A 13,342-nucleotide genomic window follows, 5' to 3' on the forward strand; every position below is an offset into this window, starting at 1 on the left:
AATGGCTCCTCCAGAGGAAGTATGAGACTCTCAATGTAGTTAAATGTGTCTAAGTTATAGGCTGCCTCAGACCTGTCCCTCCAACCAAGAGGAGGGGTTGGGGAGGGCCAGGAGAACAGAAAGCTACCAAGCTAATAGGAGTTAAAAACTACATCTTAAGAAAAATTTATCATCAAAGATGATCCAATTTAAAGGAAAATGTATATTTGGAGAGGTGTCATTTTTTTTTATTTCACATGAGCCATATTAAGAAAACCATTTTAAACTAAATTTATCTATATAATCAAACGTCCTCTTCTTGTGTTACAAGGCTTATCAATGCTTCCCAAATGCCCATATCATATGCAGTTATTTACACCTTAAGGCCTGAATTTTGACTCAAAAGCATACCAGTATAAGTCATTATAAATAAATTCCAGTATGTTTAATCGTTACTTTTCAAACAGAAAGATTTCTATCTATTCATGCTTAAAGTGGGTACTTGCCTGAATTAAAAGCTGTAAATAGACTCTTTCTTGAAGGACCTAGAATGTGAAAGAAACATAAAACACATTTTATTGGAAATACTATTCATAACTCAAGCCATTTTGTAAATAAGAGTGGTTTCTTTTCTTTCAAAAGCCCTCGATTAACCTCTAAATTGTAGGCCCCAGCTAACTACTGAGAAAATCCAAAGAGAAGCCAACAACTGTACCAAGTATACTGCTTCAAATGTAGATAAATTGAAGATATCTAATTTGTTAATAAGAGTGATATGCATTAATCATCAAGATCAAAATATCGATTTTCAAAAGGACAAGGCATGGTGTATTCAGCCAGCCAACGACAAAATCATTTTAATTTTAGTTTATTTATTTATTGTTTACTCTATCTAGTATCTGGATCCTGAGCTACATGCTGGCCAGGAGCCACATCGGTTAGCAATGTTGAACTCATACTTCTGTATTCCTGTTAGACTGCACACAGGAAAAAGGCTGCACTTTGTGGGAGAGGGCTGCTGGTGTGTGCCTTCCCCAGGGGCTGACTTCTCTTCAGCCGCGAAGAAGAAATACACCAGAGCTTTGCTCCAGGCTGATGCAATGTCAGATGCAGCCAGGAACCAAACAGGTAGAAGCTTGCTCTAAGTGCCTGTATTCGATATCAAACAGTCATCAAGTGAATAACCATCTGCAGACGACTGGCTAAATTGCCGTAGTCTGTCTATGGAATTTTAAGGAGAAGACCATCTCTTAAAAGTATGTGGCCATCATAAATGGGAAGCCCCCACTCCCTCTTAGAGAAAGCCTCCCTTTTAAAACTGGCTTGCCCTGTTAATCAGTGGGGTCTGTAGTTGTCCCCTGAAAGTCGTCTCAGGGATTAAACCTCCATCATCACGGGATTTACTTTTGGCTACTCCTGGGGGATAGTGTGGGGCTTAAAAATCGTGATAAAAACCAGTTTCCACTATTAATGCCACCCGAGTAGGGGGCATCTGATGCCTCAGAGCTATATATAAGACAAAGATGACCCTGATGGCACTATGAATGACCTGCCCCTAACCAGGACTTCCCCAAAACATATTTTTATTCATCCCCCCCCCACCAGGAGAAAGAAAAAAAGCATTGCTAATTATGTAGGCTAGGTCGGTACCTCAAGCTATCATACGATCTTTTACATGCATGCCAACATACATACACGCAAAGTTGAAAGCACTGTGCTCACTTTCCTTTAAACAAAAGCAAAACCACATCTGTATGCAGAGGGGAAACTGAGAGGTGGTGCCGTGGTGGCTGCTGGCTGCTTTTCTAATGTCTCTGATGTAAATATGGGTCTCACTTATTCTTCCAGATAAACAAGCTTTCGAGGACCTATGAGCAGAGCCTTGCCATGCGCGCTCTCTCTCTCTCTCATCTATGATGAGGCTGCATGGAAACACTGCGGGTTACATCTACACTACACACTGCATGCTCTCCATAGCCACAGCAACCGCAAAGTGAACGACACAGAAGGATCAGACACAAAGAGCCGAGAGAAAAGAGGAGCAAGACCACCACGGTCTTGACAAGGGAAGCAGGCAACAGACATGAAATAGGCCAGGCTCCTCGTTCCTAGCTCTCATCAAGGGACTCGCACTAGAATCACAGAATGTCAGTTTTATTTGTTAGCTTCCCAGACATCTCCGTTCTATCTGCTGATTTCCAGGGTTTGCTTTATTTCTTATTTTAGGCGATGGGTGTTTTGCTGGAAGGCGTGTCTGTGTGCATGCATGTGCAGTACCCATGCAGCCTGGGAAATGGAGTGAGCACAGCATCAGATCCCCTGGAACTGGAGATACAGATGGCTGCCAGCCACTAGACAGGTGCTGGGAATTGAACCTGAGTCCTCTGCAAGACCAGCCAGTGCTTTTAAACGCTGAGCCATCTCTCTAGCCACTACCTACTGATTTTTATTATTGGATTTTACCTAAGGCATTTGCAGGCCCTTGGAACAAGAGCATCTCATGGTTAAAATCTTCTTATTCAATGGGCGTTTAAACATATAAACAATTGTTACATATGTACCATAAACCTACTTGTCAAAATTTAACTCCCTATAAGCCATGGGATTTAAAATTCTTTAATTTTCTTTTCATCATAATGAAGACAATACCTTTTGGAGGAGTTTTGAGCAAATGTGCATGAGCTCTGGGTACCAAAGGCTTCAGATATAAGGATCCTGATCCATTCTGAAATACTTGTTTGGGAGGTTTCTCTTCATACTTGGTGACAGCAGCATTACCAGCTATAACAAAACAGAAAAGTAGACCTTATTTAATATGTAGCTACAAGTCCCCCGTATTTATTCCAAAGAGACTACAATATGACAACAATTACTGAATGTCAAGAAAGAGATAATTTCTGGCCTAAAGTATGAAAAATAAATGATGTTCCCAAAAAACCTACATTTTGTTTCCTCCAATAGTCCAAGTTTGTGCACACTTCCAGCTTGGCTTTTATCTCAGAAGGTGGAAGATAAATGGCCATCTATGCTGTGTAACAAACATACCCAATGCAAATACAGGAAAGCATCCCTCTCCATGAAGACAATACTGACTATAAGTGGCTGATGTTAATTAAGTAAAATTAAAAAAAAATCGATAGCAAACAAAATCCTCAGTGGCTTCAAGGATAAGATCTGGTCTCCAAAGAAGCTGCATTGAGAAGTCAGACTGCCAGCATCCACCCTGTTACAAAGGTCTAGCCTTAAAGTGGAAAAAAAAAAAAAAATTATATATATATATATATATATATATATATATATATATATATATATAAAGAGACTCTCACCTACATAGTAAAAATCAACTATATGAAAACACAATGATCCTATTTTCTCTGAGAAATTGTCAACACGTAATTCTAGGTATCCACTTTTATTCTGCCATTCAATACATCATCATTTTTTTTTCTAGTATAGAATGCTCTACATGAATGTGTGTCACCCTGGTGCGACAGCAATGTTAGGTCACTGTATCATTTCAATTTTAGCACATGCACCGTGAAGCAGATTGTAAATGGGTTTACTACTGGCTTGAACCCCTTTCTTCATCCTCTAGTATAGGGCAATGAGACATTTCTCTTGCTCACAAATAATGTGAAGACAAGAAGTTTTTCACTAGGCTAAACTACCTCAACCCCCACCAACAATGTTCACACATGTCAGATGCTCTCCTAGTGCTCACACAGTATCCATACACGGAGCCATCTGTTAACTCGCCATGTGCCCAGATAACACTCCTAATATTAGATCTGCACAAACCCACCCTCCTGCTGGCAAACTTCTGCCTAGCTTCTGTCCTGCTTTCCAATTCTCACCTTGCCCAGAACCTATGGAGTGGGGCTTTCCAAACTTGGCAGGAAGCTAATGGACAAGGCAGTCGACCATTTGATGTAACACTCTAAAGGACACACAGTGGGGCGACAGTACCAACATTCCAGAAGACATGGACATTGGGTTTCAGTAGGTGTTTAACGGACTTGAAGCCAATCAAAGAAGATGCTGCTCTTGAAGGCCCACCAAGACAACAGATCTAGCACCAGATTCAGTCAGCTTTGGAACACAACAGAGTCAAAATCCATGTCTCAAGGATAAAATATACTGGTCTCAGATACAAATATTCATATCAACATTCTTATACATACTTGCATATTTATATGAAATATGTGTGTGGCAAATATTCACACTCTATGATTATCCATTGTATGAGTACTGACTTTACCAAATGGAGTAAGTCAAACATGCTTGTATGGCCTAACACTTCAGTATTCTCTCCATTTTACTGTTGACTGGCACATTGCTTTTCAGTAAATTCCCACTTGGAAAGTTGAGTGCTACTCTGAAGCAGGAGGCCCTTGAAAGTTTCTCCTACCTTCTACTCAGTTCCTCGCACGGTGACTGGCACAGCATCCTGCCCATTTCTAATTGTTTCCTCATCCAGAGATGTCCTGTTTTAATGTCCTCCTTAGCCATAACTGTCTGATTATGCTACAATGACAGAGTTTTCTAGAATCCTTAGTTTCGTTTCCCCAGCCCAGGCTGTGTTGCAAGTGGACTAAGAAGTAAGTGTCGACAACAGAGCCTAAAGAGAAAATGTGGGGACTGTTTCAGAAGAATCTCAGCAGAATCATCAGTTTTCCTGCTAGCAAAGAAGTTCTCATTGGTCCCAGTGTTGACTTGCAAACTAGTGCTTCTTACTACATTCTGGTATCTAAGGTGAAATGATTTTTTGTTTGATTGAACTACATGGATCTGCACAGAGACAACACTCTGCCCATTTCTGGAATTCTTTGTGAATCAGCTTAACGTTCTCCACTGTGCCAGATTGTCTGCCCAACTCGCTTAAAACCAAATAAGTCTAAGCTTCTAAAGCTCAAAAGCAGAAATCACTCATCTTTGTAATTTACAAGAGTGACTCCTACACATCATAGAAAGATACTAAAATAGAACAAAGATTAATTAGTCATCTGCATATTTCCTCATGAAGTAGCCCATTCAGAAGGGTGTGCATACTAACATGTCTTGTGACATGGAGTCAGCACTACACACTGCCCACCTCTCCTCTATTCTTTGCCTGTGTCAGACATCACTAGTCAAACACAAACCTTTACCTATGAACATGGAGGAAGCCTAAGAAAGGATCAACACTGTAGGTTCTTATCAACTTCCTAGTGTTGACAAATATGACCATACTCACTAACCATTCTTGCCACGATAAAAACAAAACTGAGGATCAGGAAGATTCATCCTTCTGCCCACTTGTCAGATGGGCAAACCAAAGTGCATTCCTTCCAAACAGATGAGGCACCATCATCGTACTGCACAGAAGAAAATGAGTCCAGGGTATGCTGCTGGAAGGATGCTGAGGATGGTCCAGTTCTTCCTTCCCATTTATCAGATTCAAAAACCGATGCTAAAAGACGCTAAAACTATGCAACTCACCGTGAGTTCATAGAAACTAGAACAAGTCCCAGGTGAGTGCCCTTTCCTATAGATCACTTCCTGTCCACGAGGCTGCCACCAAAGTAGGAGAGAGGCTGACCCACTTCTTTTAGTCCTTCTGATCTATTGCTGAGACGCACACATAGCTTTAGTTAGCATCTCTGTCACTGTCCCACACCATCTGTCTCTCAAATATAAACAAGCGCTTGTGGCCAAAGGGAAAGAGGAAGGAAATCTCTGGTCTTCACAAGCCTGCTAAGGTGGCAAAACTACTTTCTCAAGACCCACTTCCAAATTGCACAATGAGCTGTCTCATTTGGTATAGAAAACTACCATGCAGTCTTTACACTCATATCTGAAGGCAGTTACTATTTTTTACTCTAATTTTTTCTATGCACTCATTAAAAAAAAAAAAAAAAAAAAAAAAAAAAAAAAAAAACCTGCTAAACTTCCGAATCCAAAAATTTGCCTTATATATCTTCATTCAACGCACTTATAATTTGGTACCATTCTTTCTAAGTACCAAGGACCAGATGCCAATTTCCCAACAGCACTATGCTTATCTGTGAAGTTCTTAACTGATGCCACTAACACCGCAACACCACAAAGAGAAAGCAGGCAAAGGAAGCGAGGACCACCCTTCCAAAGGCTCAACTGTGGGAGCTGGCCAGAGTCATGATCTCGAGCAAAAGATTAATTTCCTATGTGAGCCCCCATACCAGCTGCAAGACAATTTTGGCTCAAAATGACTTTTTTTTCATATTTTAAGGTAGTTTTTTGTAAGCACATACACATTTAATGCTTTTATGTGAATCATATATTAATTGTAATTGAAGACAACCAAAAATTTGACATTTTCATTTAAATTCTAAGGAAGTATTTTTCTACATTTGTACAACTGCCAGTCACATACACAAAACCTACAGAAATTAAATCAGATAGTCTTTGTTAATAGGATAAAAATCATTTATAACCTGAATTATAATTTAAGTCCCCAAACACAGAAAACACACAATAAAATTAGTTCCCCACAGATCTTTTCCCATCTTAAATATCCATAAATACAACCAAGAAACATTACAGTCAACATAAATTACAAGAAACAAAGCTAACACCCAAGAGGTCCTACAGTCCATTTATTTAATAAAAATTTAAGCATGCTTACAAAGCAAAGAATCAAACGAGAAACCGCCGACCTACTTCTTTTCCTAGTAAGCGTGGCTAACAAAGGAATTATACAAAGGCTGTAGGATCCCACGACCAGCAGTGCCAATAAGGTAGCATCATAGTGCCTTTCTGAGCCAGCCGGGGGTGTGAGTGTAGAATTAATAAAGATCTTTGAAGAAATATCAGTTTCTGTACAACTGCGGAATCCTCCTGGTATAGTCATTTAAAAGGATCAAAGCAAGCTCAGGCAGGGGAAACTGCAGCCATGTTCACGCTCACATCCCTCATGCTTGCTCTCGGTGAATTGGGATGGGGAGGGGGAGACCGTAAGCTGCCAGGCACAACAGATAAAACCGGCTAGCAAATCAGACGAAGAAAGAGACTGGTGGATATGAATGTTTAATCTGTGAGAGGGACAGCGGGCCACTAGACGGGCTCTGTGGGTGCACGGTAAACCCTTTTGTTAAGGGACAAAAAGGAAGGACAAAAGCAGTTCACAACCCCTTTGGAAGGGTCAGACATGCTACTCCTGGACGACAACGGCCAAATCAACATGGCTGTTCAGTAGAAAATGCTAGGTATGGTATTATGGAAACGTGTCTGCTCCAAGTGTCGCAGATTCCTCCATTATAGCTTTGGGGGCTTGTTGGCGATTCTGGCTAGGTAGTTTTTTGTTTTTTAATTTTCTCTATAGGACAAAGAAGTCTAGATGGGAGAGTACTATAGAATAATACCTATGTGAGTCATCTTTCCAAATTCACAGAGCGTTATCTGTTATATATGAAAACCCTCTACGGTTTCCCCGCCACTTTAAATTTCAAACAATAGGCAGCTAGTAACCCTGTTTAAGTAACATATTCTAGCATTTGTCAAGTGCTACTATGCAGCTCTTTACATGCCAATGAGACCAGCTGCTGCATGAAGTGACCTGTTTGAAGTGTGTCCTCTGTCATTAACTCAATGACCATTCTGTCACGTACTCGCTGAGCCTCAATCTCTGAGCCTCAATCATGTCCCCTAAAAGGCCAAAGTAATAACTGAAAGAATTGGGTGGGGGGAGCGAAATAGTGCATAACGTACAGTAGCCCTGTGCTGCTGTTCGGCACCCAAAGGGTTCAACCACTTTGGACCCATTTCCTCAGACCAAAAAAAAACCCAAACCAAAACAACACATGACTTTGTCGTTAAAGCAAAGAGTCCACATATCCAACTTCTCCTCACAAACACAGCATCTGCATCTTTTCACCTGCATCTTATTAATAGTGACATTTCTCTATACCCTCACTGCTCCCTGTACCTACTGTGACCCTGGGCACAGCAGGCCCTCCAAAATTGTCTCAGCTAATTCGTGAGTTATTTTGTGAGGAAATTAAGGAGAAAAGGGAAGAAGTACTAGGAGAAAAAACAAAAAGCACTTTTGTGAGTACATCTTTTGCATAAAAGGGAGAGAGTGAACTTGGTTTTCCCACTTGACATGCAGAAAACAGAATTTACAGAAACTGTCACATTATTCTCTGAGTTTAAATAATTTACGATTCAGCTTAAAGATACATAATCTCTACCTCCCTTGGAACTGGCATCTTAAGTAAAAGACCACAAAGCACTTCTAGAAGACTGTCTCTTTCAGGAATCAAACAAAACTACAGTGATGTGTTTTCTGCTTTCCAGTTGGCTCACAAGAGCCCCAGCTACCATTCTTCTGCAAAAAGGCCCCACACAATCACACCAACTCAAATAACATACTTCAAGCTCCTTTATATGACAGGTGCTGTGAACACGTAACCAGTTCAGGGTATCCTGGACAGTCGTCCAAAGAAACCTGTTCCTAAGAACTTGTTTTCTTGCCAGTCTTCCTGAGCAATTGCAAAGAAGCAAAAATGTGCAAAATTCCCACTAAGATACAGACACAAAATGAATTATTTGTAGACCCTTAGCTTTGCCTGGTACTATTGTCTCAACAACCCACCAAGTGTGACATTAGTCTGACTTACAGCTATGGCTGCGGGCGCGCAGATTGTTGTGGGTGCTGGCCACTGACCAGGTGCTTCCTGCCCTGCACATCAAAGATGTTTTGGGTATAGGAAGTGTCTAGATGAATTCACCCAAGAAGCTTGTACGGCTTTCAAGTACGAAGGTTTTCCTTGAGATTTAAAATAACAAAATGGTGTTCTACTGCTAGCCATGTGGAAGCTGGTGCTTGGAGCTTGTACACTCAAACTTCTATGCAGACTACTCAATCAGAATGCAAAATGAGTGCTCGCCACCACGATGCTTCAGACGAGAGATTTGCTCATCATACTTACTTGTTTTGAATAATTCAGGAGCAGAAGACGAAGCAATTAAGATACAAGAAATGTGGCTGAAACCCTCTGACCTGAAATAATTAACTCACACATCTTCTCTCACGTGAAGAGAGAGCAGAATCATTTAAGAAGAAGAAAGCTTTTGGTAAAATTGTGATCAAAGCAGAAACAAACTGACATGATATTACTCATTTTAACATTAAAATAAGCAAGTTGCTCTATGCACACATGAGGTAGCCATATTTTTTAAAAAGGAATAAATCAACATTTAAAAGCACTCAAAACAGAAACAAAAAGGCAGTTGGAGAAATTAGCCAATAAATAAAAATGCTTAAAGCTGAACAGCAGGTGGCGCTGTGCTTCTCTCGTTTATTTGCCAACTTAATGGATGTTTCTAACAGAGTGCTGCTTGAAAAAGCTACCCGTGGTATGTATATGCTTCTTTATCCTCTGATGTCTTAGAATTCTATGGGATGGTCACATTGCCTGAACGTGCACTTTGCAAACTCGCCTCTTTGGTCAGGACTCTCCAAACACACTCTCGATCTCTTGGAAAGTCTATTTCATGTACTTTATTCCCTCGGCAAGGACTTACATGAAAATGAAACTCAAATTCTCAAGCTCTGCCCCACCCCTCCTTCTGAATCCTAGCCCCACTCCCACTGAATTCCTTATTGTGTTTCAACTTGGTGGACACTCTCTGGCTTCTTTGTGCTAATTTTATTTTGCCCCCCTGGAGATGAGGACCGAACCCAGGGCCTTGTGCTTGCTAGGCAAGTGCTCTACCACTAAGCTAAATCCCCAGCCCAGCTAATCTTATTTTTATTTCCCTTTCATTATGCAATCTTCCAAACTCTGGAATCATGTTTTCTCCATATGTCATGTCTCCAAAATCTCGCCATACTATCCATGATGGTAACATTACAGACCTAAAGATCATCAAGGGTTGGAAAGACCTTTAATGAATATAATAGTGTCATATTTACCAATGACATAGAAAGTGATGATACTAGAATAGCATATTCAATGGTTTCAATGCTCAGTGCCTTTAAAAATGTCATTAAATCCGAGCTGCCTTGTTGGAAATCATGGCTTCTCCACAAGAGTCCAGCCCCTGCTGTTATGGTGTACACTCATGCCTCATTCTTGCTTTGTGAACGTATTCTAGACTACTCTTCTATGGTCCCTGAGAACAGAAGCCTTCCTAACTCAACTTTGTCCCTTGAACTTTACAAAGCAAGGCGTATAGATTAGAGTGAGCGGCAACAAAGTTTGCCGAATCAATTTTCCTTCCATGCCAGGAATAAATGTCTAATTTTGTTAATACATTCTCTTACCATCTACACTGAGACACTTAAGTCACCCTTTTTACCAGGCAATTTGACTCAAGTCTATTAATTAAACAAAATTTTTTACTAAATTTTACACATTCCAACACCCATTCGGCTATTTATTTTTTATGCCAATAGATTTCACTTGCTTTTAGAGGAATGGAAAAGAAGATCTTTAGAATATAAATTTACCAAATTGCTGCCCTGTCAGCAAAAAAAGTCCTGACTGAGTCATCTCCAGAAACCATGCTCAGGGTTAGGCAAACCGATCAAATTTTCTGAGCCACAGCTACAGTGTAGTCAACACCTAGTGAGCTCAGAAGATACAAGGATTCCTAGGAAAGGCATCTTTCCCAGTACTGCCTCTGAAAGCATCACTGATTTGAGACCTTTCCTAGCTTGCCTCAGTAGACCTACACCAACCTCACCTTAATCCACAGCCCACCCATAAGCACACTCAGCCTGTTCTCAGGCACCAATCCCCTGACCTGCTTTAGGCCACTTTCTTTAGGAAGGTTCTACTGGAACCCTCGATACATCCATCCAGTCCTATGCCGACTTCACCAAAAGTTTAATTTAATTTCGAAAGGCAGAGCCTTACTATGTTGCCCAACTTCCTTGGCTCAAGTAATCCTCCTGCTTCAGCCTCCAGGGCACTTGGACAACAGACATGTGCCTCTACACCTGGCTTCCAAGTATGTGTGTGTTCATGTGAGCAGGAGGTATGTGTACACAAGTATGCACGCCCGTGAGAGCTAGAAGCCAACCATGGATGCCATGCCTCAGGACTATTCACCATGATTTTTGAGACAGGGTCTCTCACTGACCTAGAGTTTGTCAGGTAGGCTAGGCTGGTTGGTTAGTGAGCCCCAAGGAGTACTGCCTATCTCTGCTTCCCCAGCCTGGCTTCTTTAAGTAGATGCTAAGGATTAAACATAGGTTCTCATGCTTGCATGGCAAATACTTTACTATCGCTCCAGCCTCCCCAAGTCACACTTTTAATGATGGGACTAATCTTAGTAATGTGTTATTGTTATGCTGTCACTTTATAAGAGCAACTTAGACAAGGGAACAGCTCGTTTGGGCCACGTGTCTGGCCAGTGTAGTGAGTCTGATGCCCAACCATCATCCCTCTGTTGTACCACAGGAAAGCAGATCATAGGTAGTGAATCTGATGCCTAACCATCACCCCTCTGCTATACCACAGATCCCAGTTAAAGGAAAAACAAGCCAGTGTCAGAGGTAGACAAGTTCAAATCTGAGCTTGAGATATGAGAAGGACGGACCCACACAGAAACAGTGGGTGGCTAACAGGCATTGTTTCACCTAGTGTCTCGAGGTGGTCCTAAGGGAAACCTAGGGTGGTTATATACATAAATCTCATGTAAAGAGACATATACCTCATGGGCACTACAGAAAAGTACTTGGTGACACTAAATGGGAGATATACTGTCTAAGGACCAAACTTTTTAAATTTTATATGAAAATTACTTCATTCTAATGAACTCACAAAAACAGCACACAGCTGGTTTCAGGTTACCATTCAAACAAACACTTGCCCAGTCCCAAACTCTCGACATCCCAGTGAACTTCTGTACAGTCTGAACCATCATTCTCAATCAATGGCGCTCCACTTAGGGCTTAAGACCTTCACTATCAATTACACTTTTATAGACATATCCATCATGAAAAATGAAGCTGGAAAAAATAACTTTATGTTCTCTGATGACTCATGACCTTTTTTTGCCTGTTGTGTTATTTTTCATCACCTAATAGGTCTCCCTTCTAAATGTTATACTATATACACACTTAAGCTGTTTACATATATACATGTAAATATGCATATATACACTATAGACTAGGATTTGCATATGAGAAAGAACATGCCATTCTTTTCTTTCTGAGTTTGGGTGACCTCAATATATCTTGCAACTCCATCCATTTTCCTGGAATTTTCATGATTTCACTTTTCTTTATAACTAAATAATATTCTATTTTGTGTATGTACCACATTTTTGTTTTCCATCTATCTGTTGATAAACATATAAGGGTTGGTTCATTTTCCTTCATGTCATGAATAGTGTAGCAGGAATCTTAATAGGTCTTATTAATAAAAATCAAACCTGAGCCGGGTATTGGGGTGAATGCTGGAAGATCAGAGAAGCAGAACAGGCCACAGCTTCCTCACCTCGCCAGTTCCTCAGCTGGTCTTGTTTCCTCAGACTGTAAACTTCTGAGTCCTCATCCAAATGGCTCTCAGCTGAACTGCTGCTCCAAAGCCTAAAAGCTTCACCGGCCAAATGCTGCTAGTTTCTGGTCTTCACGCCTTAAATATCTTTCTCTTTCTGCCGTCACTCCCTGGGATTTAAAGGCTTGCTTTCTGGGTTTAAAGGCATGTGTATCCTTGAACACACAGGGATCCGCCTGCCTCTGCCTCCCAAGTGCTGGGATTAAAGGCATGCGCCACCACCACCCAGCTTCTGCTATGGCTTGTTCTGACCCATTTTCTAGCCACCATTTTTGGCTCTGTATCTAGTGGCTGTCTGTTCTCTGACCCCAGATAAATTTATTAGGGTGCACAATATTTTGGGGAACACAATACCACCACAGAATAGAGCAGCAATAAAACATGGATATCAAGTATCTCTGGGATAGAGTATGGACTCTCCAAGTATATGCCCAGGAGTGGAATACCTGGGTCATAGGGTAGTTCTATTTTGTTTTATTTCTAGGAACTTACAAACTGGTTTCCAAAGAATAATTGATTTATATTCCCACCAGAAATGAGTAAGGGCTCCTCTTTCCTCACATCCTCACCAACACTTGTCAGATTTCATGACGACAGCCACTCTGACTGAGGAAGGTTATATCTTAAAGTAGTTTTAATTTACATTTCTCTAATGCCTAGAAATATTAAAATCACAGTTATTAGTCTTCTGTGTGTCTTCCATTGAGACATGTCCATTCCACTGGACTATTTCATTGACTGGCAATTTTATTTCCTCGGAGTTTAATTCTTGCCGTTTGGGGATGTAAGCTGCCTGTCTAGATTAAAGCTGGTACAGATGTTCTCCCATTTTATGA

At 40.8% G+C, this 13,342-nt stretch overlaps 1 protein-coding gene across 3 annotated transcripts in view; it reads right to left on the reverse strand.

Moving 5' to 3' along the window:
• Mtus1 (microtubule associated scaffold protein 1) overlaps positions 1–13,342 on the reverse strand; it is a 150,119-nt gene that overhangs the window by 58,425 nt on the left and 78,352 nt on the right. Inside the window, exons 1-3 of one of the 3 annotated variants that reach the window (XM_036209489.1) lie at positions 6,658–6,866; positions 2,629–2,760; positions 486–524 (exon numbers count right to left, since the gene is read on the reverse strand). In XM_036209489.1, coding sequence (XP_036065382.1) covers positions 486–524; positions 2,629–2,760; positions 6,658–6,847 — 361 coding nt within the window. In that variant the 5' untranslated portion in view covers positions 6,848–6,866. Of the gene's footprint in view, positions 1–485; positions 525–2,628; positions 2,761–5,216; positions 5,293–6,657; positions 6,867–13,342 lie in introns of those variants that run through there. The other 2 variants (XM_036209491.1, XM_036209488.1) reach the window with 2 other exon arrangements.

Source organism: Onychomys torridus, chromosome 17, assembly GCF_903995425.1.
Source record: "Onychomys torridus chromosome 17, mOncTor1.1, whole genome shotgun sequence".
NCBI lineage: Eukaryota > Metazoa > Chordata > Mammalia > Rodentia > Cricetidae > Onychomys > Onychomys torridus.